The sequence below is a fragment of the Ascaphus truei genome, chromosome 17 (assembly GCF_040206685.1).
Source record: "Ascaphus truei isolate aAscTru1 chromosome 17, aAscTru1.hap1, whole genome shotgun sequence".
NCBI lineage: Eukaryota > Metazoa > Chordata > Amphibia > Anura > Ascaphidae > Ascaphus > Ascaphus truei.
Genome location: NC_134499.1, coordinates 37,656,230 through 37,683,866, shown reverse-complemented (window position 1 = coordinate 37,683,866; position 27,637 = coordinate 37,656,230). Strand labels below are relative to the sequence as shown.

General features: G+C 39.0%; 1 protein-coding gene across 19 annotated transcripts in view; it reads right to left on the bottom strand.

Moving 5' to 3' along the window:
- ERC2 (ELKS/RAB6-interacting/CAST family member 2) overlaps window positions 1-27,637 on the bottom strand; it is a 608,533-nt gene that overhangs the window by 511,738 nt on the left and 69,158 nt on the right. For 10 of the 19 annotated variants that reach the window (XM_075574861.1, XM_075574848.1, XM_075574849.1 and 7 more), the window contains 3 exons: window positions 14,114-14,188; window positions 6,474-6,515; window positions 2,844-2,999 (listed from right to left, as the gene is read on the bottom strand). In XM_075574861.1, coding sequence (XP_075430976.1) covers window positions 2,844-2,999; window positions 6,474-6,515; window positions 14,114-14,188 — 273 coding nt within the window. The remainder of the gene's footprint in view (window positions 1-2,843; window positions 3,000-6,473; window positions 6,516-14,113; window positions 14,189-27,637) is intronic. The other 9 variants (XM_075574862.1, XM_075574853.1, XM_075574854.1 and 6 more) reach the window with 1 other exon arrangement.

The window sequence follows — 27,637 nt, the reverse complement described above, 5'->3', positions numbered from 1 at the left end:
GTGCATTAATTATCATTCACTTGCACAGTTAATTATCCCCTAACTATACATTACCCCCGCTTCTCGTTGTATTGTATAAGGACCATATATCTAACTTGAGTTACTCATATGTAAATGTGATATTGTTATACTATAGTACAGTAACACAACTAAAACACAAATTAGGAAGATTCATTTTGTGGGGGTTATGCCACATATATAACGTATTCTTGTTTTCAACAGTAAATCTAGGAATAAAAACATATGCAAAACAAACACTCAAAATACATTCGTATACAAATAAGAGATGTTACTGGAGATAATGGGAGTGGAGATTTTTTTTTATATGAAACCCACATGGCCATCACTCACACTTCATCTCATCTTGGAAGTAGGATTCATGATGTCCATAATACCATGGGAGAAAAGAGTTGGCAAGAGAAAAATCTTCTTTTGTTTAAAGATCATGTCTTATGCTGTCATGTACGGAAAGTTTTGCCTCGAGAGTATAAAAGCTTTAAACAAAATAAAATGCTCATCCTAACCTAACTGCTAGAGAGAAGTCAGAAAGACCACATAATGGAAATGTATATTGTAAGCAGTGTCCTTGAGAAAATAAACACAATGAACTGGCACGTGCACACTTTTCTACAACATACCAAATAACAACAGCATCTTTAAAAAGTTAGATATACTAAACTACAGCTGTGTGAACAAAAAATGTCATACACTCCATAAATCCTTATGGGAAAGAATAGAGTGATCATTAATATTTTCTATTGTTATTACATTAAGTGCCAAAGTGACTTGCAAGGCACTGCATAGCAAAGCATGTGTTTCAAGCTCTCTGCCACTTAAGGGGTTAGATCAGGGGAGGCCAACTCCAGTACTCAAAGGCCACCAACAGGTCAGGTTTTAAGGACATCCCTGCTTGAGCATATGTGACTCAATCAGTGGCTCAGTCGAAGACTGCTTCCGCACAGGTGGCTCAATCAGTGGCTCAGTCTCTGAGCCACTGAATAAGCCACCTGTGCTGAAGCTGGGATAGCCATAAAACCTGACCTGTTGGGGGGTCTTGAGAACTGGAGTTGAGCACGACTGCTCTAGAGCAGGGGTGTGCAAACTTTTCCCCCTGCTCGTGCCCCCACCCCGGCTCCAGCGTCAAATGATGCCGTGGGGTCATGTGACAGTACGCTGCCATGGCAACGCAACGTCACGTGACCTGGGGTTGCCATGGTGACACGTCGTCCGACACCAAGTTAAGTGAAGTTACAGAAGCCTTGCGCAGTCTCCCAGCTTTTAACTTAAATGCCTTCGGGGAAGTGCAGCGCCTCTGTAACCGCCGCACCCCCCCCCAGAAAAAAATTGTGCCCCCCAACTTGCGCACCCCTGCACTACAGTATGTTACCATGTTAATGGATCTCACATCTCTGAGAAGTTCAAATAAAAATGATATATTGTTCATCAAAACTTCTATACTGCGCTGATAAAAAATAAATTGCTAAAATATATTTATACAATATTTGGCTACAGGATGTTTATTATGCTTATTATGTTTATTTGTATGTGCAGCTGATGGTTTAGTGAGTGTAGCACAGTGAATATGTTAGAAACCTACAAGCCACAAAGCATAACACTACAAATCTATTAAAACATTTATACAGCAATCCTAACCATTTCAAGGGGAAAAATTGCTATTCAAATTAAATGAAGAATTGCTCTGTAATCGTTATCAACTCGAACTTGTATTTACCAAAATGTCTCATGGTTAATCTCCCCAGGTGGAGTATAATAAGATCTGCTCGATGACAGCAATACAAATATTCTTTTCACCTTGAAAGGTTTCTTGATGAATGGTATAACTAGTATCCTTTGGTGCAGATCTCAATTGTAACTGAAAAGACGGATTTGGTGAAAGACAATGCATGTGGTTTTGATTACAATGTGACACCTTTATCACACAACTAATCACAGGGCAATGGGAAACAAAAGGTGTAGTCTCTTGCGTGCTAAATGATTGCATCATCTCCTTTATATAACAGGTGTGCTAACCCTAAACATTTATTTCCACCAAAAATCCTAAGAATGTAATAGTGGTATTGTTATTGGCTGCACGGTGGAGGGGTTTTGTCCCTTTGTTACTCCTCTTACCTTACTTTGTGTCCCTGGTGTAAGAATGTAAAAAAAACACATTTTTCTAAAAGGGTATGGCTGGCTATCACTTTTTTCCAAACCTAAAGAAAAAAGCCCTGTATACTGTATGTTGCATTTGAATACTGTGACAATGTAGCAAGTTGTGCGGAAGAGGACATTTGTTAGTCCTCACCAGAACTCCGCAAACAGAATAATAATCTGTGTAAAATAAAGACATTAGTGCAGGGGCGGGCAACTCCAGTCCTTAAGGGCTACCAACAGGTTAAGTTTTCAGGATATCCCTGCTTCAACACAGGTGGCTCAATCAGTGGTTGTCTTTTGCTGAGCCTCTGATTGAGCCACTTGTGCTGAAGCAGGGATATATCCTGAAAACCTGATCGTTTGGTGGCCCTTGAGGACTGGAGCTGCCCGCCCGTGCACTAGTGGGACACTAAAGTAAATTATGGAATGTTAATAAACATTACAGGGAAATGCACTTACAGATAGAGAGACCCATTGATGTTATAAACCTTTTCACAAAATAAATTAGTTAAAACACCTCCAGTGAGGCATGGATAAACCATCAGCCATACGTAGTTAATGCCTCTTAGAATTGATTTCTTTTTTTTTTCCTTCTCTTTTTCAAATTGCATTATCAATAAATCACTGCGAACAAGTGTTGATCTCGATTCTTAGTGGTTTTGTCATTTGCATTATTTAGGGCGAGGTACCTTGCTCTTCATGAACTTTGAATGACTCTTGTAAACCTCCATTTGTCGAATTTCTTCTTCACGGTCTTCTATGTTTAGCACTCCATTTGTTTTTATGATCTGTATTTCATCCTCAAGGTCCCTTAGATTTCTTTCAAGGGAAGCTATTTTTGTATCCTGCATTAAAAACGAAACATTGATTTAAATACTAAAAAACCACACCACAAAAAAAAAACCTGAGTTTCAATCGGAGTTTTCGGAATACGAGTAAGCCGCACTGGGCCCTGAAGTCCTGTCTGAGACGGTAGAATATTTATGTTAGCAGTAGTATAGGAAGGCAAATCCGTACTATACATTGTGTGAGCCTCCGCTGTAAACATCACAGAACTCATGCTATGCACTGGTCTTTTGTGCAACTTCTTGCAATGCTTTATATATATATACTTTATTTCAATCTTTTCTGTTTGTGTACAAGTTACTCAATATTAGAAGCAGTTCATTTAAATGGGGGTCTTCTGGTTTGCCAAACTAAGCCAACATTTGTCTTTCAATAAATCTAGTGGGGTTTTCCTGCACAGACTGTGCCCCAGTTTCACCTTGACAAGTATATCCCAATAACAGTACATTATTTCACAGTTCAATTTGTATTTGTTCAATTTGTCAGTGATACAATTAATGAGTTTCCTTTCACATTCCATCAAACCTTTCATCTTGTATAAAATGGAGGAGCATGAATTCAATGTCCAAGATATTAGTCCAATGGGTCCCCAATTTAGTGAGCTGAAACCCCACCATATTGTATGGGTGTGATGGAAGGCAGAAAATATTTGAACCCAGTGGAATGTGTAGGTACAGATAGTGGAATGTATAGGTACAGATAGTGGAATGTGTAGGTACAGATAGTGGAATGTGTAGGTACAGATAGTGGAATGTGTAGGTACAGATAACAAGTGGCACCTTCTACTCTCACCAATATGAAGTGGTTTACTTGAAATGCACTACGATGAAAGCAATAATATATAAGACAATATATTATATATGAAAAATCACACCATTAGGGCTATTGTAATCTGTATGATGGGAGTTGCAGTACATGAGGAATATGCAGTCACAGGTTACTAAGAGTCCCATGTATTTCGCTCTTATTTATCAATTATGTCTTATCACCATAATGGGTCTATTAAGCTCCATAATCATGAACACACTATTAACACATTGATCAAAGTTGAACTCAATGAGTGTCAGTGATAGTCAGCAACGTGTGAGTAAAGAAATCATGATTCCATTGGGGTGATTTGCTCACAACATGTACAATGATACATTTAGTATAATAACCAATCTGAACCAAAGTATTGCTGCTTCATTGTATTCGGGTATAATCAGCATATAACAGTATATAATAACCATGTAATGTTTGCTGAATACCTCATAACACTCGAATGGGTAATAAGGTGTCTTATGGCGCCATAAGGTGTCCAATGGCTTAGCACCAACTAGTAGATATGTTTAATACCTATTCTATATTATATATGCTGTGAATTGGTCTTCCTGTGGAAGCTAAGGGAGATGTCTGCTCCATTCAGTGCAAGGAGAACAAGGACAAAACGAAATGAACATACCGAATAATAGAGTAAGTGAAGAGAACCCTAAAAGCAGATGTTGCATTTAGAAGAAGCTCATGAAACCGTTTTGCTAACCTGATTGCAAGTTTCTAAACCTTTTAAGGAATACTTCTGTTAGTTCAAGGACAACCACATATCTTTCAAACGTAAAGGTTGTGGTATGCTGACAGCATGTATTTAAGTCTTAAAATCGAGCGAAGTGGAAGTAAGGGCCAGATGAACATTTTGTGGGGTCAGGAAACATGGTGCAATATTGTGTAGCTATAAAAAAATCGTACCAGTTTTGCAATCGAGATTTAATGCATTTGTTATGGAAGTTTCACAGAGTGAAATGTAACTCGTATTGCGAAGCTGACCACATTTTCAATCTGGTGGCCACTTGTACAGAAAAGATTGTGCATACTTGAAATTACATACAAAAAGGAATTTATACTACTTTTAACCTTCATTTAAAGAGATGAAGATACTTTTATGGAAAAGCCCTGTATTATGAATATTCTTTATTATATTTTTCAAAGTTTATCTTGAGGTACTGCACCTTTAATACATGTTGATCAAATAAAATATTATTTCAGATTTGTCTTTTATCCATTGAAGGAAACATACATTTTAATATCATGTTAATAATATTGTTAGGTTTTCTGCTGGCATGCCACAAAATGCATACGCTATTAGTACAGATTAGAGAAATCACACAGATCACACAGCACACAGCAATCAAAAATATTGTTTAAAAAGATGAAGTATGTGGTTATAGGGTTATATATTGGAATATATAGAAAGCTGAGATACCTGTACACACTGATCACATCAATGGAATTTGCTGCCATGCAAAGTAGTAATTGCAAAGGCTTGAAATAACCAAACGACAGTATATTTCTTCTAGAAACGCTAATTCACACTCACTCTGGTCTCACACATGCACACCAGTTCATACCGCCCAATGCAGAGATGTAGAAATGCAATAAAAAGTTAGTAGAAATATTGCAATACTATGAATAAAAATTATAATGCTTCTATTAAAAAAGCTTTGGTTATTCTGGGATATACTTATTTGTTTTGTGCAAGATGGAAACCATATGACTGAATACAGCGCCACGCATATAAAGCAGGACTGGCCAACTGCAGTCCTCAAGAGCCATCAACAGGTTAGGCTAGAAGGCTATCCCTGCTTCAGCACAGGTGGCTTAATCAGTGGCTCAATTGAAGACTGGCCAACTCCAGTCCTCAAGGGCCACCAACAGATCAGGGTTTACGGATATCCCTGCTTCAGCACAGGTGGTTAATCAGTGGCTCGGTCGAAGGGATATCCATAAAACCTGACCTATTGGTGGTCCTTGAGGACTGGAGTTGGCCATCCCTGATATAAAGGAGAACAGTGAGGAGGACAACTTGTGTGAGAAATCGTGTTGAAATTCTCAAAAATATAAATACAGTACAATTCTCTACAACTTGTTTCCAAAGCACTCTATTTCAAGTCCATCCTCATTTTACAAGGCCCCCCGACCCCCCGACAAAAAAAAAAAGTTGGGAACAAATGGTTACTAAACGTGTAAAGAAAAAAAAATGCTTTAGGCTAATGTAGAAAGAGTCTGTAAAAGGGGAATGAGTGGAAAGGAAATTCATTATTACGTTAGTTTCAATGAATGATCTGCATGAATAAATGTACAGGTACTGTATGAGAATAAGGACAATTGCTTATGGGAAAGGCTCATAAGGCAACACACATTATTATTGATGAGAGGCATGCTACTATGTTAATCAGACATACACTGGAAAATGAGACACAGTAAAGGAAAGTACAGTATTTGTGTCTCTCTTCAGCCCACATTCAATATGCTCTGAAGCTCTCTTCCCTGTGATGGAAAACACTTCATCACCGGCCAAATGAATAGGTCTACAATCTTCTACAGCGTTAAGAGGGTTTCTGGGTGACATGAGGGATGAATAGAAACTTCTAAAAAGCACTACCGCAAGTAATCACTATCATACACACCCAAGCAAAAAACACACAAACCTTTTAACTTACCTGCCAAATAAAATCTGGATCAAAACACAAAGATGGTGATCTCTATAAGGAGTAAGGTAAACCACAAAAAATCATATTTAGTTTATTTCTCCCGTTACAGTACATTTGAGTCATTGATTCTGCCTACTAATCATAACTATGAAAGACTCTTGGCATGTAACCAAGAACTCCATAAGCTAAATTACAGTAGCTCTGAATAAGGACACTGGTACTTAGAAATGATACATGGAGAAATGATTACGACGTGGAACCAAAAAACTCTATTCATTAGCGATACTTTTATAGAATTTGTATTAAATTATGCCCGTTACATTTAGCACTCAAATGAGCGTTTATATGAGCTATCTGTTAAATATATATATATATATATATACACAGTGGTCGACAAATCACCAAAAAATCTACTCGCGGACAAAAAAATCTACTTGCCACCTAGTGCCACACGTGTGCTGCTTGGGCCAATAGGAGCTCGCCACGATGTTAAATCCACTCGCCCGGGCCGTGCAAATGTATAGGTTTGTCGAACACTGTATATATATATATATATATATACATATCTGTTATATATATACAGTGTTCGACAAACCTATACATTTGCTCGCCCCGGGCGAGTGGATTTAACCCCCGGGCGAGTAAATATTGGCCCAAGCAGCACACGTTTGGTACTAGGTGGCGAGTAGATTTTTTTGTGTGGCGAGTAGATTTTGTATATATATATATACACATATATAATCTATAATATAGATATATACATATACACTTTTACCACCTCCCAAACACAACAATACACATACATTTCAACAGAATATCACATAATTCTACCACAAACCCAGTAAATGTTGGAGCAAAAGTCTAGATGTGAAATTGTTCACATACAGGAAAATATAACTGATAAGTGGGTGTGGCCTTAACATCAGTGGTTAATTAATAAACCTACAAATACAATTATCATATTTACATAAGCATAATTGAGGTGCAAACTACATTGTGGGTTCAAGCTAAACTACTGCTATGCTAGAAAATACTGAAGACTGTAAATTGATATGGATATTTAACACTAGTTTAAAAAAAAAAACCTATTTACTGAAGCCATATAACCAGCGATAAAGCAGTAATAACGGGCTTTGTACCGCTGCAATATTTATGTGGTCGTTTTAATGTTGGCATAAGGAAATCAGCATGCAAACGAGTAATTAACAACTAATTACTTATTCCCATGTCATTGTCCGATACCTGCCGATATTGGGCTACCACCAACTAGATTTGTATCACCTATCCCAAGCTAGTGTTAGGTCCGTCTTACATAAGTATATATTGGCCCGGATAGACATCGGTTAGATAAGACTAGCCAACCAAGAATAGGTGAAAAAATACATTATATAGACATTGTGAAACATATATACAACCCATGATTAGCTACAGTACTAGGTTGGTTAATAGTTGCCCATATGGATGTTATGCTTGTGTTCTATTTGTAGGGTGTTTCTGTTATATGTTAACCCCTTTGGTGCCGGTACACATTCCTTCACAATGCATTGGTAGCCACAGGGATAAAGGGGGTTAAGTAACGTTATGCCATAGGGTTTTGTTACAGAGTATGGTACTATAGTAGCCCAATGAGTAGACAGAAAATAACGGCTTAAAGCATCCCATGATAACTCACCTTGATATTTGCAGAACATGCATTTTCTTAATGGCTGGATTTTTTGTTACCTAATTAAACTGGCTTCTAACAGTTTGGTCCAAGAACCTGATTTATTATAGACATTCACCCATTAAAATAATTAGAGTCTGGAAGAATGTTGATAGTTGCCAAATACTAAATCTGAGAATGACACATCCCTTCAAAGGCTGATGTGGCTAGAACTTTTTTTGCCATTCTTTTCTGCCTTCATAAAATGCATTTCCAAATCGATACATATATTTGTTTTTTAGAAGGATACAGCACATTAGTCAGTACAATTCTTGCAGCTTCTTACTCACCACAGAGGTAAGTATATACCGAACACGTATACATTTGTATTTAAAGTTGAGCATATGCCATCTAACAAAAAAAATTGCATTGCATTCTAGATGTTTCTCTTGGGCTAAGGTAAGTTAACGCTGTTTTACTTGCAAAACTACTGCACCTGTTTTGCAGACACGGGACACTGGTAAATACAGTATCCGCCTTGTCTTCAACTACACATTAAAATCTGTTGCAAAGTCTATTTCTTCTTTATTTACATTAAGATAGGCGGAGAAGTGGGGAGGGAGGAGAATTACAGCCCTACCCCTACTGAATCCAATATATATTATCATTAAAATAAATATATATTTTTGTAATAATATTGATGGAGCCTTTTATAAAGGCTAAATCACAGCCAGCGAAGCCAGCATATATGTCCGGTTATATTTATTGTTTGCTCTTCAGCTTCTTGGCTCGAAATCTGCAATGCTATCATAGCTTCAATGATGAAATACTCCAATATAGCGACGAGGAACCGAACTCTAGGGACGTTCCCCGATGACCACAGGATATTGTGAGTGCAGGGCGAGAATGTATTGAAAGGAGGAACATTAGAGTGTAAGCTCTCTGGTACAAGGTCTCTTTTTGCTTTATGTTCTTATTACTGTTGCACTTCTTGCCATTGTTTGTAATTTATTTACCTTGTATTGTACTTTTGTACAGCGCTGCATACACTGTTGGGGCTCTATAAATAAAATGATACATACATGCATCGGGTTTGCATGGTAACACAGAATAAACTGAATAATTAAAGCAGATTCATGTTCGTGTTTTGTAACATTACATCTATCAATTAGTCATTCTTCCGTTTCTTTCCCCTCAACTGGAGTTGGGTTCATCAGTGATATAATATAAAAAGTAATAAGAATAAATATAATTGTCTTCCTTTAAAAGACGAGCCTCCCTTGAGGTAAACGTTCCACTTATTTGTTACATAGTTACATAGTAGATGAGGTTGAAAAAAAAAAGACATATACGCCCATCAAGATCAAACTATGCTAAATTTAGACGACAGATACTTTTATACTATATTTATATTTACCATTTATTGATCCAGAGGAAGTCAAACACAAAACCCCAGTGAGTGAGATATCATCTAATCATATCTCATAAGGGGAAAAATAAATTCCTTCCTGACTCCAAGAATTGGCAATCGGATTATTTCCTGGGTCAACATCCTTCCCATGTTTACGTTTTTGGTATAGCCCTGTATTCCTTTCTAAAAAGATGTCCAACCTTTTTTTGAACAAATCTATTGTATCTGCCATCACAGTCTCCATGGGTACTCAATCCCACATTTTAACTGCCCTTACTGTTAAGAACCCTTTCCATTGTTGCTGGTGAAATCTCCTTTCCTCCAACTTTAAGGGATGACCCTGTGTCGTTTGTACTGCCCTTGTGACAAATAGTTATTTTGAAAGCTCCTTGTATTGTCTCTAAATATATTTGTATATAGTTATCATATCCGCTCTTAGACGCTTCTTTTCTAATGTAATCACATCTAATTTAGCTAGCCTCTCCTCATAAATCAGATTTTCCATCCCCTTATTAATTTGGTGGCTCTTCTGTGCACTCTCTAGTTCCATAATGTCTTTTTATTGAGTAGTGCCAAAAATTGTACTCCATATTCAAGGTGTGGTCTTCCTAATGCTTTATAGAGGGGCATAATTATGTTTACTTCCCTTCCATCCATTGCCCGTTTAATGCAAGATAAGATCTTGTTTGCCTTTGCAGCTACTGCATGACTTTGGGGACTATTGCTAAGCCTGTTGTCTACAAGCACTCCTTAATCCTTCTCCATCAAGGATTCTCCTAATTTATCCCCATTTAATTTGTAAATTGCCTGTTTATTCTTGTTTCTCAAATGCATAACCTTACATTTATCTGTATTAAACCTCATCTGCCATTTACCAGCCTAATTTTCCAGTCTCTCCAAGTCCTTCTGGAGATAAATTACATCCTGCTCTGATTCTAATATCTTGCACAATTTAGAGTCATCAGCAAAGATGGAGATTTAGCTCTTTATGCTGACCTCAAGGCCATTAATAAACAAGTTAAAAAGCAAGGGTCCCAGTACCGATCCCTTAGGTACTCCATTTACAACTTTAGCCCAACCTGAAAAAGTTTAATTTATGACAACCCTCTGTTGTCTGTCCTTCAACCAGTTTTCAATCCAGGTGCAAATATTTTTACTGCGTTCAATTTGCTTTATTTTGTACACCAACCTCTTGTGTGGAACCGTATCAAAAGCCTTTGCAAAATCTAAGTAGACCACATCAGCTGCATTACTCAAGTCTAAATTCCTACTTACTTCCTCAAAGAAACTAATAAGGTTAGTTTGCCATGAACCATCCTTCATAAATCCATGCTGACTATTACTAATAATTTTGTTATCTATTAGGTATTCCTGAATATTATCCCATACTAAACCTTTGTGAAAGCTGTAAAAATTTTACAACAAAAATTGAGTTATCAAATGATTTTATTTGAGGTGCACACAGCAGAGACCTTCAATTAGCTTTCTCACTATTGATGTTGGGCTTACAGGTCTGTAATTCCCCGGTTGTGATCTAACTCCCTTTATAAATATAGGCAACACGTTTGCTTTAAGCTAATCTTGTGGTACTGAGCTTGTTGAAATGGAATCCATGAATATTAAATGTAATGGTTTGGCCTATTACTGAACTTAGCTCATTAAGAACTGTTGGTTGTATGCCATCAGGGCCAGGTACCTTATTTACTTTAATTTTCTCAAGCCGCCCATGAACTTTTTAATATAGGAGGTTGTAGATTCCTCCTGCTATTACAATTGATTATTCTACGGTAAATACAGAGGCAAATAATTTGTTTAATACCTCTTCTTCTTTTTCCTTATTTTCAATAATTTGCCTGCCTATATCACATTGAAATGGTCCTATATTTTCTTTTATAATTTTTTTAGTTATTAAGGTACTTGAACTTTCTTTGTGTACTGTGAAAAAATAAATGTGTTGCTTTACTGTGGGCCTGCTGACTTCATGCTTATTAACTACTTGTATTTGTCACTGAACAATAATTGCAACAGTGTTACTTTACAAATGAAGAACAAAAGAATAAAAAAGTTACATGTAGATTGGACTGAAACAAGTTCAATAAAGATTGCAAAAAACCCTCCAAACCATGTTTCCGTGGACAACTTTAAAAATTTATTTTAAAATACTTAAATGTGTATTTTTTTTATTTTTATTTTTTAAATGTGTCAACCTAAATTTATCCTATTACACATGGCACCTTCATTAGTTCCTTTGGTTCCAGGAGACACTGACCCGTTAAATATAGATCTAGTAAAGACTTAACCTACTGTATATACTGTAAGGTTACATATGTGGGCGGTATGATCGACCTGAAGAATTGTAAACAGTAAATCTGCTCAGCAATTAATGCACCTTAAGATTGGAAAGAGGTAAGAAATTATAGGGTGGGGACGGAGCCATATGATCGTATGATAGTCACGTGGAATCAAAATGAACAAGAATAGGGAGTTGGTAATTATTTGGAACCAGCAGAGAACTTCTGCTCCAACACATCACAGAGTGAGATGTTTAAAGGTTAAAAGACAGCAATGCATAAGCAGTGCGTACCTACAAAAGTACTATTGGTAAAGGTGTGTAATATTAACGTCCAGTTACTAAAACATAAAGCGAGCAGTTAGAGCAGGACGCTCCAATCCAGTCCTCAAACCCCTCCAACAGGTAAGGTTTTCAGGATATCCCAGCTTCAGCACATGTGTCTCAATCAGAGGCTCTGTGAAAGACTGAGCCACTGATTTAACCACCTGTGCTGAAGCAGGGACTGATTGAGACACATTTGCTGAAGCAGGTATATCCTGAAAACCTGACCTGTTGGGAGGGCTTGAGGGCTGGAGTTGCTCACCCCTGAGTAAGAGAATACATACATTCAAAGTGCTGTTACAGTAATTGTAATGTTATACGGTATTATTGAAAGATTCATCGGCTTGTCAAGAAGACAGTGCTGTATGTTAAATATCCCCAAATAATACTGGGCAAAGTGAACAATGTTTCAAAGTGTGCATGTAAAAAAAAGATCAAAGCACACCAACATTAGAACAATTTTACAAACGTACATATTTATTGTAGCTTTTATTTTATCGTTGAAGCTATTAGCTTTGTAATTTTGTGTGTTTTAAACCTTTTTTTATAGATGATATGATTTTGGTAGAGAACTCTATGTAATGTAATCTGTGGAATCCCATTGTACCGTGCTGCGGAATATGTTGACGATTTATAAATAAACGATAATAATAATAATAATCATGCACTAGGCCAGGGGTGGCCAACTCCAGTCCTTAAGGCCCACCAACAGGTCAGGTTTTCAGGCTATTCCTGCTTCAGCACAGGTGGCTCAATCAGTGACTCAATTGAAGACTGAGTTGGCTACTCCTGTTCTACATGTTGCTACGTGGAACTGCACCTTTAACCTAGATCAGGGGTGGTCAAATCTAGTCCTCAAGTGTCACCAACAAGTCAACTTTTCAGGATATCCCGGCTTCAGCACAGGTGGCTTAATCAGTGCCTCAGTGATTATGATTGAGCCACCTGTGCTGAAGCAGGGATATCGTGAAAACCTGACCTGTTGGTGGCCCTTGAGGACTGGAGTTAATCACCCCTGTACAAGGCTGTATGCACACTTGTTTGCACCCTTCTGCCCGTGTTTCCTTTGTTTTTTGATAAGTGTGGGCAGTACTTACTATCTGTAACAAAATATGCACGAGGCTTTAAAATTCAAGAGCTCCTTACCAGAATGTTGAAAACTTGACAACCAGCAGTTCCCATTGGTATGATACAGTATAACAAGCGACGTTGTCTTACATATTATATTGAGCACTGCATGAATGAATTGGACATGCTTCCATTCATTCACAGATGACGATGGTTAAATTGCCCTCTCTCTCTTATAACATCTCGTATCTTCTTGTACATTTCTGCCTCTACATGTTCCCATTTAACTAAAAAATTAATAGCAACATCACAGAAATTATATAAAGTGTCAGAGATAGGGAACTCCCAAAAAAACAGATATTTATCAGAACTGTAACACTTTAATACAGTGATTTTTTGGGGGAGTGACTCCCAAGGATTATTACACAGAAAGACAGGAATCTGTTTTATTTCCATATAATTAAAGTCAAATGGCAGCCTGAAGGGTATATATTGTTTCTCTCTCTCTCTCTCTCTCTCTATTAAAAAAAAATATATATATATATATATATATATATATATATATATATATTTAAACTACATATATTAGACCTACAACTTGTGATATACATTCTTTATATAAATATACAAATAATTATATATATATATATAATTATTTGTATATTTATATAAAGAATGTATATCACAAGTTGTAGGTCTAATATATGTAGTTTAAATGTCTTATTATTTAACGATGAAACAACATGAATCTAAATATAAATTCAAGTAAAATAACATTGTATCATGCAAATACCAACATGTTATATCTCACTTGCGTTGTAAATCAGTTTTTAGAACAAAATGAGCATTTGGCAAATATTTGGCCCACTACAGCATACAATATACATTACTACAGCAAAAGATGCCGACCATACCTTCATCTCAACCACAGTCTGGAGTGCCTTGGTCTTGGCTGATTCTGGCTGGTGCTGATTCCTTCTGTGCAGCTCCTGTGGAGGAACCCGGTAAAAATAAGCTTGACGGCTCATATTTTCATATTATTTTTCATTTATAAATCTATCAAAAAGAAAGTTAAATTATTCTAGAATGAAGGAAATTTTTCTTCAGTATCTTAAAAGCCACAGGTGCTTCTCCCGCTATCTTGCCTTCGCTGCAGTCGCTGTCTTATGTTACAGAAAATGCTGCCGGTGCATGAATTAATTCTGGAAGCTTTGTCAATTATTAATGTTCACTATTGCCAGGGTAGCAAGCAGTCTCTTTGTGCCAATAGTACACTACTTCTTATGCCCACTAATGAAATGTATGTCAATTAATGACTCCATAAAATTAGCAAATGATGGGTTCAGGGCTGATCTGCTGGTAAAAGATGGAGAATCTAGCTTTGTATGGGTTGCATTGTAAACATTAAGAGGCTAATTCTAGTAGCTCCAAAGTAATTATTGCCAAACCGCACGGTTTTTCATATTCACAAGAAGCGGAATGAAATGTGAGAAAACACCTATTCTCCATTTCAAACCGCTTCTTCTAAACCCGTTTTTTTTTTTTTAAGTGAGAAACCACCCGGTTTAACAGCCAAACCGCCCGGGTTGTATTTGCATTAGAAGCGGAATTACCTGAGCTGCTACCTCCATCCCCGGTCTGACTTATGGGTTTTGCTCTCTCAGCCAAACCCATATTTCAAGGTGTAGATGAAACTCGCAATACCAATCTCGCCTCTTACGAGGTGCTAAAAAAAATGCGAGTTTTTAGAAGCGGAGCTACGAGAATAGCAGCTGTGAGCAAAAAAAATGCGAGTTGGAGACTTTTTTGACAAACTGATCGGATTGTCAGAGCAAGAGTGAAACCGCTTCTAGAAGTGCCATTTAGACGCAGTTTGGACATGTGATAAGGGCTTACAGAATAGCAAAGCGTTCCAATCCGCTTCTAAAGGGCACTACAGACGCGGTTTGTCACACTTTCGAGCTACCAGAATAGACCCTAAGGGTCTTTTTCATATCTGTTGCAGAGGTCATTCGGGACAGTTTCAGCCTAAATTCCCCAAACACTTCAATAAGATTTTCAGTCTCTGTGCTATACACGCTTGTATACAATAGTTTCATATAAAATAAAGTAGTTATTAGCCCTTGTAGTACCAATGGGCTACCTAAGATTAAATCAACTTATCAACTTTGTAAAACGTTAACCCCTTAATACTTCAAGTGGAAAGCTAGTCATTGGCAACCCATGGTTAGCTGGCCACTACATGCCACAGCTAAGTTAATATATACTCAACACTAGTCTACCTACCCCCTCCGCTCCCTTCTTCATACCAAAGTGGATAGCAATGCCTTACTAATCCCTATGGCAAACAAAGGGTCCTCTACCTCCACCCTGGAGAATAACCACCCAGTCGTGGCACCTACAGTATCCCTATCACTCACCCCCTACCCCCACCAGTTTAAGTTCTTTCAAATCTAAGGCTGTCTCACATTTTAACCTGGTCTGTAACTGTTTCATACGCTCATAATATATATTTTCTTTAACTGTGCACGCAATGTCTTGTATATAATGTATACCCTGCTCATTTATGTAACTGTACTTGTAACCATGTATTATTTGTTTTACTCTGTGCCCAGGACATACTTGTAAACGAGAGGTAACTCTCAATGTATTACTTCCTGGTAAAAATATTTTATAAATAAAATTCCCCAACACACCTAACAACCCCTCGCCCTGCTCATCTACAGGAAGGACTTATAGTCCTATTAGCCATAAGAGCCAAAGCTGGCTAAACGGGCTGCAGGTCATGCTACAAATACAAATTCTACGTACAAATAAAGTACTACTGGTTAAACCAAGCAATATAATTGGGTGATTTAACCCAACGTCACTAACCGCGTGTTATGTGAGGGTGACGGACCCTGTGTAATATGTCAGTTTATGAAGGAATACGCAAAAAAAACTTTGGCTAGATGGGATGCAAGTCATTCCTGTAGATGAGAGGCGGGGTTGTTAGGTGCCTCAGGGTGATTGGTTAGGCTGCCTGGGGGGAGTTGGGGGTTTCCCCTTTATTTACCAAAGCTGTAAGAAAGGCATTGCCAAGCAGGGCCTTATAGCCTATGTGATATGCGGGGGGGGGTAGGGGGGTGTCATACCTAACAGCAGGATTAAGTATGACTTAAAGTAGCATTCACTCCCTGCCTTGGTGTCACCATGGCATAGTAAATATCGTATGCTTATGATAACAGCTCATTTGTATATCATTGGCGTTTTATTTTAACTATTCATTTAATCGGAGTAAAATGGGGTTAACATCACATTATTCATTTGAGTAAATGCAGCGTTACTATTAATGTAACGGTAAGTTAGGTTAATGTCATGTTAAGTAGCCTAACAGAGCTTAGTTAATCGGGGCCTATATACAGTGGGATGGTCCCATTATTTTCATGTACTGTTTTGTAACTAAACATTTATGGCAATTTATGGCCAGCGACAAGTTCACATTTTAGACAACACAATGTTTCTTTTGCTATGCTTTTTTATTTATTTTTTACTATAGACATGGGTTTTCTCTTTTAATTGCAACCAATATAAATATATGTTTAACTAAAAGAAATGGGTTAAGTTCTAAGCACATCTTAAAACCTCACAGAACTTACTGTACAGTGTCTTCCCTAGCAAGAAAGAGTTAATCAACAACAGATCTGTCTGGGATTAGGTAGAAATTCACAGAAACAGAATGACAAATTAATCTTCCTAATGCCTAATGCATTTATAAAAAAAATAAAAAATAAAAAAGAACACCTTGTAGTTTACATTATTTTTTTAAATCAACTCGTAGTAAAAGATTACGGACAGTTTAAATGGTGTGGTCTCCAGAGGTGTGCCAATGTAGCCTGCTACCCAATACTTTTCCTGTATGCATTATTGGTTCCATCTGCTACTAACTAACTCAAACCCCTACACTCTGTCCCTACTGGTGAATTGTAGCATATTTCTAAATTCTTTCTAGATTGTATTTCAATGCACTCAGCACATCTATGATGTGTGGAATTTACTCCTGATTCTCCGAGTTGAGACACTGATCTCTTGTTTGAGAAACTGAGAGCCAACGTAACGTAAACAGTTTCTCCCAGTCCACTTACACATTTCCAAATGTCTCTTTAATCAGCAAGCTGCACAAGTATTCATGACTAGGAAATCCCTAACAAAAATAACCATTTGAAAGAGACAACACAATGATACAAAATTGTCAGTTTTCATACAGTGCTTTGGGAACTATGGTAGTTTGCAAAGTTACCGCTATGTCAGTGTTTTTGAACCGGGGTTCCTAAGAACTGTTGGGTTTTGCTGTTATCACTAAAGCTTTCCCTACAATTTGCAGGTCATTTGAAAAAATTTACCAAATACAGAATAATTTACAATGCGTCTGATCACAGATGCACCATTAGAGAGGGTTGGGGTTCCGTACAATGCATCTGATCTCAGACACGGTATGAGAGAGGGTTGGGGTTCCTCACAATGCATCTGATCTCAGGCGCGCTATTATAGAGGGTTGGGGTTCCTTACTATGCATCTGATCTCAGACGCGCTATTAAGAGAGTGTTGGGGTTCTTTACGATGCATCTGATCTCAGACGCGCTATTAAGAGAGTGTTGGGGTTCCTTACGATGCATCTGATCTCAGACGCGCTATTAGAGAGGGTTGGGGTTCTGTAGAATTTCACAATAATTAAAGGGTTTATTAACCAAAAAAATTGTTGAAAACCACTCCCCTTATATACTTGGTATGTTTCATTAGCTCTAAATGTTATGCATGCATTCTTCTGATAATGTACAATTATCTCAAATCAATGATCATGTATTCTGGGATACTGTACATATTTGTGTTAATGTTGGTTGTAACCAAGTTTTCAATTATCTTCCTTTTTTTTATTATAAGCCTTCCAGATATCCAGATGCTGATATCCGCTAGTAATGTTTAACCTTTAAGTAAAGTTTTAAACAATGCCTGTCATGTTCTTTCCTTTCATGTATTAGTTCTGTTTACGGCTGGTCCTTTAGGCATGTTTCAAGAGAGCATCCAACAGTTTACAGAAATTCAACTCTGTTTAGAAACAACATGGTGTTGCCATGGTCCTCATCATTTATTCCAGGGTTTTTAGTATGTACTTTTATCAATACATCCAGATACGTATTTAGAAATACACCTCGTTCCATGCATCACTTGACAAGTAGATGACTTCGTGGAGCGTGTCCAGTAGGTCCGTGAAAAAAACAGAAACAAAAAATACATTTTTCAAACTGATAAAACGGGACCGAAAAAATGGAAAAAATGAAAACTCCAACGATATTGAAGTTTTGCATATCATTATTAGCAACCACAAATGCCTCATATTTCTGTCACTCACTGTATCCTACCTATCCTTTCATATTTCTTTTGCTAATTTTTAACGCCTTTTTTTGGAAAATATATTATTTAATAGTGTGGGAGTCCGTAGGTAAATATACTTGAGGATCTAGAGGTCCGTCCGTAGGTTCAAAAAAATTAAGAAGCACTGGTTTAAGCAGAGGGGATGCTGATAAAAGTAGGAAGAAACTAGCATGCTCAGTGTTACTGTTCTGGAAATGCTTGGCTCCCACTTTCACTCCAGTTCTGATGAAACGGTGAAGAGGAGGAGGAAGGACAAAGGGCTGTTTCTGCTGTAAATTGTGGTAGCTGCTACCGCGCTTTTTCTCAGACAAAAAAATGCATAAAACTGCCAAAGCTGTCTTCTCCTAACTTAATAAGGGTGAATATATACCTGAAGCAGTTGAATTGAAAATCACAATTCAAAGGACCTCTATTTGAAAAAGTAACTTTGCAATATTTCCTGAAGAGAGTGTTTTTCGGTTATGTTATCTGGGGGGTTTCCAGCTGGTCCAGGGGCCATTGCAGGACCATGTTAGTAATCTATATGGTGATCGCCATATATAACACCTAATTGGACACCCTGGATTGGTTGGGAATAAAATACAAACATAAAATCACTATATCATTAACCCCTTCGTAACCATAGTGGTCATGAAGCCATGCATACTTTTATGTCAGCTATGCTACCTAAAAGGACAATAATAAAAATAACTTTATATCACATGGCGCTTCTCTCCCAATGGGACTCACAGCGCATCACCATGACAGTATAGCGCGCGGTACGGAGCACATAGGAATGTTACAGACACGGTCCCTTCATTATATATGAAATGTATATTTATAATGAAATGTATATTTTAATAATTTGGGGGTTTAGCATGTCTATTTTGTATTTGTTTGTTTTAGTTGTACAGTCCCAGCCAGTTTAGGATTAAACCAAGTACACAAAGAACCTATTGTCATTAAAATAAAATATAAAGATTTCATTAACCATTTAGTTACCATAGCGGACATAGACATATACAGTATGATATATACAGTATGATATATGCCTTCATGACTGCTATGGTTACGAGGGTGTTTTTGTTTTGTTTTTTCAAACTTTCATTATCGATTATGCCAATAATATATCCCAAATCAATATATACCTGGCACCTTTAGGAAGTGAGAATAGAAATTAGCAAGAAACTACAAAAGGTGAGCCCTTCGGCACTTTTACAGGGATTTTCCCATTTCTTAGCTGCCTCTTTCCCTTAAAATGTTCCCAATATATTTTTATCAGATTAGTGAACAAGTTTAAAAACATTTTTGGGAGAAGTGGTCCGAATTTATTTCCCCACAGAAGCTGAAATGTTGAAGTACTTCGAGTAGGGTCCTATATAGTGTTTTTTGTTTTTAAATGTCAGATGAAAATGACTGCTGATCATAAGACTCTGTGAGCATGTTTCCTTCAGATAACGTATTTACCGTTCAATTACACAGAGGAGTACGGTATGTTTCCAACCACAAACAAATGACAATAGGTGTAAAAATGACTCATGACAAATTGTTATTGCCGTGATTGACAGTTTTCTACATTGGTTTTTCCCGTCACCTTACGGGTAGCGCAAGTCAGAGTGCAACAAATTCTACGACAGTAGAAACATACACAAATACGTCAGCGCAGATCGCTTACTTGATACAGAGACTCCTTAGTATGTATGTATATCTTTATTTATATAGCACCCATAATGTACTACACTCTTTACAAAAGAGACAGTACAGGGAATTATAATATAACGAGTGCAACAAACAATAGACACTAGGAAAGGAAATCTTTGCCCCGAAGAGCTTACAATCTAAGTGGTATGTTGGGAGACTTAGAGACAGGAGGTGAGGGAATCAGTGCTTGGCAGCAGTGACTGTGGGACAATACCCATGAGTCCAGGCTATTGAAATGCTTCATTTAAGAGGTGAGTTTTAAGGTTTGACTTGAAGTTGGGGAGAGAGGGTGCTTGGTATATACTGCACGTGGGGAAGTTCCACAGGTAAGGAGCAGTGAGGGAAAAAGGTTTAAGACGAAGACAGGAGACTTGTTTTGGGGAAATATGTAGGCTTTTATTCAGCCATTTTTCAGCAACATAAAGCATAGGCTTTTTCTAAGTCAAAGTTCAGCTTCTCTATAGACGTCTATAGAGATAACTGGTGTCCTTTGGCTTCAAGGACACAGAGAGATGGCCCGCACACTCTGGTGTCCCTAGGGGGTCAAAGACACGCACGTGTAGTCTGTATGCAGACCAGGGAGAGACAAACAGTTCATTTTCCTGCCTTTTAAACCCCTTTCTAGACTGCCTTCCTTCAGGCAGGGATTGGCCACAGCCTGGCTGACACCCCACAGCTCCAGCTGTTGTAAACAGGCTTGCCCCCGTTACAGCAAGTGAGAGCAGTAGAGGTGAAAGGGGTGGAGAGGAGACAGTTATGTGCAGAGCGCAAGAGACGCAGAGGGTATAACGAGAGCTCAACATTGATATGTAGGATGAGCAGATAAGGGGAGCGCCTTAAATGTAAGGAAGAGTACTTTTTGGGAGAAAGTTACATTATTCTAGCAGCAGAATTTTGTATAGTTTGCAAAGGAGAAAGGTGTGAGGCCTGTTGGCAGTATGTATGTATATAGCTTCATTAATGTACATAAGGCTAAGGCCCCGCTCCCTCAGTCAGCGCGCCCGCACTGCAGACAGGCCGGGCGCTGACAGACACAGACACAGACCGGTCTGTAGGGAGCCGGGAGCCGGAGCGGGAGTGGGAGGGAGGGGGGCGGGAGGGAGTGGGCGGGATCTGATCATGGTGCCGTCCACCCCCCCACACACATACACACACATACACATACACACACATACACACATACATACACACATACATACACACTCACACACTTTAACCCGCAGCTCCTTCCCTGCTCCCCACCCAAGGCGCCTCCCATCTAGCTCCTTCCCTCCCCTCCTCCCCATTGGCTGACTCGCGTACCACGTGACGTGTCAGCGCCGAAAATCACTACGATCTTGCAGCATCGGCCGGCTGACGCGTCACAGTACATAGTCAGCCCTGCCGGAAGGAGGCAGCGGGGGCAGGGACCATTCGGGCAAGGGTCTGGTGGTCCGCGGCCGCACGCCCCGCCAGCCGCAGCGGGTTCGCAGCCTTACGCTTCACGACTGGAAATACATGTGACAACCAAATAAATAACAAATAATACAAATAACACAATGGGAAGAAGTGCTTCATACATCTAATTGGTAGATGGGAAGAACGTACAGAGACAGTAGGAGGGCGTTCTGGTTTATGTATGAGGTCTAAAGAATCAGCCACGGAGTACTCATACGCTTCCTTAAGCAGGTGTGTTTTGAGGTTGGGTCTTAAAGGTGGATAGAGAGGGTGCTAGTCGGATATTGAAGGGAAGGGCATTCCAGAGGTGTGGGGCGGTCAGTGAGAAAGGTTTAATGCGGGAGAGGGCTTTAGATACAGAAGGGGTAGAGAGAAGACATTCATGAGATAAACACAAGACTCGGGATGGTGTATAGTGAGAAATTAGGACTGAGATGTAAGGAGGAGCAGAAGAGTTGAACGCTTTAAAAAAAAGTGAAGAGGAGAATTGAGTGTGTATTGTATGTCTTTATTTATATAGCGCCAAAAGTGTAGTCAGCGCTTCACAAAGAATACAGTTCAGGGAATTAGAATAATACATTCAGCACAGCAAAATCAGACAATAGGAAAGGAAATCCCTTCCCCTTAGAGCTTACAATCTAAGAGAATACGGGATTTGATACGTGTGTGATACGGGATTTGATAGGAAGCCAGGAGAGGGATTTCAGCAGGGGAGACGCTGAGACAGATTTAGGAATGTGCTAGCCATGCCATGAATAAGAAAGGAGAATGAATGGGAGGATTCAAATGTCCCTCCTAGGCAACGTACTAGACGGTAGTACCAGTTACTGTGATGGAAAAAATGGGATATTAGGACAGATTTGGGGGGAAATAGGAGGAATACGGCTATCTGACTTTTAGAGAACATTGTATTTGATGTGTTTCAAAATACACCTCTTGCTGCTCATGGAGATTATTCTATCAATATTTTAGCATCACTTTTTTTACAAGGGCACATTACATTAGGTGTGGACTAAACATGTTGCATATTTAATGGAAATTATTTATTGTCCTTTAAAATCTTGCATTACAAAACAGATGGCAAGTAGTGTAAGATCACTGTGTCTGTTGCAGTATTATTTACCGAAATGGCAACATTACAAACGGGTATTACTGCTTCAAAGCCGGATGCGAAATATTGAGTAATTATTCTTACCTTTGACTGATCTATTTAAAAAAAGGGACGTACGACTAAAGAAAATAATGGTTTAGAGTCCAATAAATAGTTTTCAACTAACTTTAGTTTGATTTAATACAGACCGTTTACAAAATTAAAAAGTATTACAGAATATATAGAAAACATAGAAATGTAAAGTGAAGATACAAACAGAATTTGTACTCCAAATTAAGATCTTTATGTAAATACAGTATGTCATTTAGCTAAGTGTACGCAGTGCACTGGGTTAAAATACACACGCAGCAGCTAACAGTATTAGATCTCTGGCTCTAGACGCGGAGAACATACCGGGTATAATTTATCAATGAATCCGGCCAAGGAACATATCAGAAATCGTGCCATATTTTTGTGAGTCATGGCTATGTTCTACTGCCGGAAGATGTGTATCACCCAGTAGCATAGTAATGAGAAGGGGAACAAACCAGACCTTTAACACGGAAAGGACTGATTATATACTTTTCTGTTGGCTGTGAGATTTTTGGTTTAATACCTAGAGAAGAGGGATAAAGCACAGTGGAATAAGCGTCAAAAAATATTTGTCATATAATACAAGCTGACAAGGAAAACATCTTTTTTCCCTGAAGTCTCCAAGCTCCTCTAAATTACACAGTAAACCAGAAATAACTACATCTACAAAGATATCTTGTATTAGTCATGTTAAATGTATGGCTTGCACAACGTTGATTATATTAAAGAAAACTGTCTCACAATTGAAAAACGGGTCACTTTATTTTGCTTGTATCTCAATAGTCGCAGAATGTGACATACACTAAATAGAGATAGCTAGTTATAGATTAATACGCTTATGTATATCTATAACAGTAGCAGAGAGGAACAGCTAATCCGATACAGTGCACATAAAAGATCATAAATAACACAAGCAAACCATATTGTAATGCAGGGGTGTTCAACTCCAGTCCTCAAGGCACACCCCCTCCCCCCTCCCCAACAGGTCAGGCTTTCAGAATATCCCACCTTCAGCACAGGTGGCTCAATCAGAGGCTCAGTGTTTGATTGAGCCTCTGATTGAGCCACCTGTGCTGAAGCAGGGACTGATTGAGCCACCTAGGCTGAAGCTGGGATATCCTAAAAACCTGACCCGTTGGGGGGTGGGGAGCTTAGAGGACTGCAGTTGAGCACCCATGCTGTAATGTACTGTACTGTGTTTCCTTTTCTTTGTTCAACGTATTCAAAGTAGCGCCCTCAGGTGACTGTAGAGCCCTGACTACTGTAATCCCACTACGTAAAATACATGTTTGTATTCATGTTCACAGACACATCCAAGTTAGGTTGTAGCTTAAGCCAGGGGTGTTCAACTCCAGTCCTCAAGCCTCCCCCCCCCCCCAACAGGTCAGGTTTTCAGGATATCCATGCTTCAGCACAGGTGGCTCAACCAGTCCCTGCTTAAGCAAAGGACACTCTATCTTCAACTGAGCCTCTGATTGAGCCACCTGTGCTGAAGCGGGAATATCTTGAAAACCTGACCTGTTGATGGGGGGGCTTGAGGACTGGAGTGGAGCACCCCTAACTTAAGTAAATATACCACCCACGACTCCTTTTTATTTTCACACATTATTTGCCCTATTAACTATGCCCAGGACATACTTGAAAACGAGAGGTAACTCCCAATGTATTACTTCCTGCTAAAGTAGAAAACCAGACTGTGTGGTGCTCTTAAAACGTAGACTCAGCAACTTCAATTATAATGTATAACATAGTGTTTGTCCTTGGAGTATCCCACATATAAATGGTGACCACCTATAGCATAAACACCTATTTCCACCAGGTATCAATAAACCGGAAGAGTATAACCCCAATTGGTAAATACTCACACTAGCTAGTGTCCAGCCAAATCATTGAATGGGAAAAAAACGGTGTATATAGAGTAAATAAACTCACTTAAGGCAGGTGGTCCTCCAGGGATTAACCTTCCTAGGTGCGTGCATCCGGTACTCCACAGCAAGGGCAGATATCCAGAAGGAGAATTGGAGCACAGCTACAAAAAAATGCTAGAGAGTGTTTCCCAAAATGAGAGGTTTATTATGGTCAGAGCATGGTTGACAGAAAAAATAGAGCCCTCAGGCCCCCACCGACATGTTTCGAGCGTGCGCTCTTTATCAAGGTGTACCTTGATAAAGAGCGCACGCTCGAAACATGTCGGTGGGGGCCTGAGGGCTCTATTTTTTCTGTCAACCATGCTCTGACCATAATAAACCTCTCATTTTGGGAAACACTCTCTAGCATTTTTTTGTAGCTGTGCTCCAATTCTCCTTCTGGATATCTGCCCTTACTTCCTGGTAACACATTTTATAAATAAATAAATAAAATAACATGGCTGGCTATGACCCACGCCTTTACTAACACTCCCTCCCACCTTGTCCTCCATCACGTTAATGCGCATGCATGGATTTTAATTATCCTGCAAAATCTATTACCAATGAAAAAAAAGAACAACTTTGCAATTAACAATATAAAGAAAATGCCTTCAGCCGCATTATTATTACTGTGACCGAGACATTGTGTTAGGAACACTTAGTAATATATTCTTGTGAAATAATAACTGGTGGCTGACAATTAATGACTTACTTTGGGGAGCTGGAGCCTCGGTGTTATACCAAGCGGAGGGTCGTTTAACTAGTCATATCCATATTAACTGCCAGGAAATGCAATGGCTAGAGGGGATTCATCATGCTATTACAGTTCTTTCCTTGTACAGGAGACCCCTTCTACAGTTTAACTTTACCTCTTCACTACTGGAAAACACGGTAACCCATGTATTTGGCATTTGAGGAGTATAGGAGAAACAATCATAAACACTATATACAAATAAGGTCTAAGCCTGTGGAGGCAACTCCAGTCCTCAAGGGTCACAAACAGGTCAGGTTTTCAGGATATCCCTGCTTCCGCACAGGTGTCCCAGTCCCTGGTCTAAGCTGACTTTTGCTCATAGGTCACCACTCAAAAACTAACACATTAACACATACATCGCACTATTGGACCCAGAGGCAGAACTAGGGCTGGGCGAGCAGGGCAGTTGCCCCGGGCATAGCCTGATAAGGGCTGCAGAATGAGCACAGGGATCCGGGGAGAGGGGGAAAGTGAGGGGGGGAAAGTGAAGGGGGGAGGGGAAAGTGAAGGGGGGAGGGGGAAAGTGAGGGGGAAAAGGAAATGGGGGGGAGAGGGCGAAGTGGTTGGGAGAGGAAAGGGGAGCAGGGGGAGAGAGAGGGGTGGGACAATTGAACAAGATACAAACAAAGTGAAATAAAAAAACCTCCTCTATAAGAACAATGGCCACAAAATTGATCTTGCATTAATGGAGAACTAAAATGTTCTTCAATTGTGGTTGCCTAGATTAATTTCTATTTAATTCAATTAAAGAGCAGCTCCAAAAGTTAACAATGTAATTATTTTCCCATAGAGCTATAGATAAGGAAATCTAACAAGAGGTATACAGCGGTCTCCCCAGAATTTCAGATGCAGCAACGTTTTGATGGATTTAATTTAAGACGATGGGTGGCAGAAATGTGCAGCAGCGAGATTCATTGCTGGGCACTCCGACTCCTGCTGCTTCCAGACATCACAAAGATATGTATTCCCTGACTGCTAAAGGGATGGGAGACATAAGGACAAATGTCAGGTTTCTGCTATTTCAATAATGATTCTAAATGGGCTCTCTGACACTTCTCAGGTCACAGGTGGTGGCCTCCGTGCAACTAGTTTGTAGCCTGTTTACTGTGTGAATTGTTTTGACTTTGGACAACTCATTTAACCCAAGAGAGCTGCTGGCTCCTCTCGCGTCACCAAATCTCTGTAAGGTTAAACTGGGACCGATATACATGAGTCCGCAATATACTATATACACAGAGTAGGCAGCTGCCCTACCAATGTCCTCTGTGATCAGTTAAAGAAAATATGGTTTTGATTATTCTAAAAAGGCTTATGCATTTTTGCACTTACAGGTATCACTGCACCACTTGGGCTAAGAAAGTAGATAAGTGCCATTGTCATTTGCACTTACAGGTATCACTGCACCACTTGGGCTAAGAAAGTAGATAAGTGCCATTGTCACTACCTGGTCACATCCTCAGTAGTGGGTGTACCCAGTTCAAATATCTTCATAACCTTGGACAAGTCGCTATCTTCCTGTACCTCAGACACTAAATGATATTGTAAGCTATAAGGGACAGGGACTTATGCATGCAGCATACATTGTTAGTGATATAAATACTATTATTACATGGGTGTTTCTACAAACTGGGCTTGCTCCAGATAGCCCAGGAGGTTTGGTAGATTTATACTCAACATTACAACCTTCCAGTTGCACTGATGCGGTGAGAGAACCTCCTGTGTAGGTTCTAAACAAAGTTCTCACAGACATGCCAAGTACTAAGGAAGCAACGGGAATGCTGACAACCAATGGCATTGCTTTATATGCTCCTTCTCAAACATATTGTTTTGTTTAGACTTGGCATATAGGTTATATATATATAGTTATAGGTCCATAATACTGATGTAGTGAGCCTTACTGATTTCCATGGTAATAACATAGAATTTGATGGCAGATAGGAACCACGTGACCCACCCAGACTGCCCATTTCCTACCGGCAGTAAAAACACAGACCCAATTTGATCCTTGGTTGGTTTTCTTTCATATTCAGGATAGCCCTATGTCTATCCCAAGTATTTAGTAATC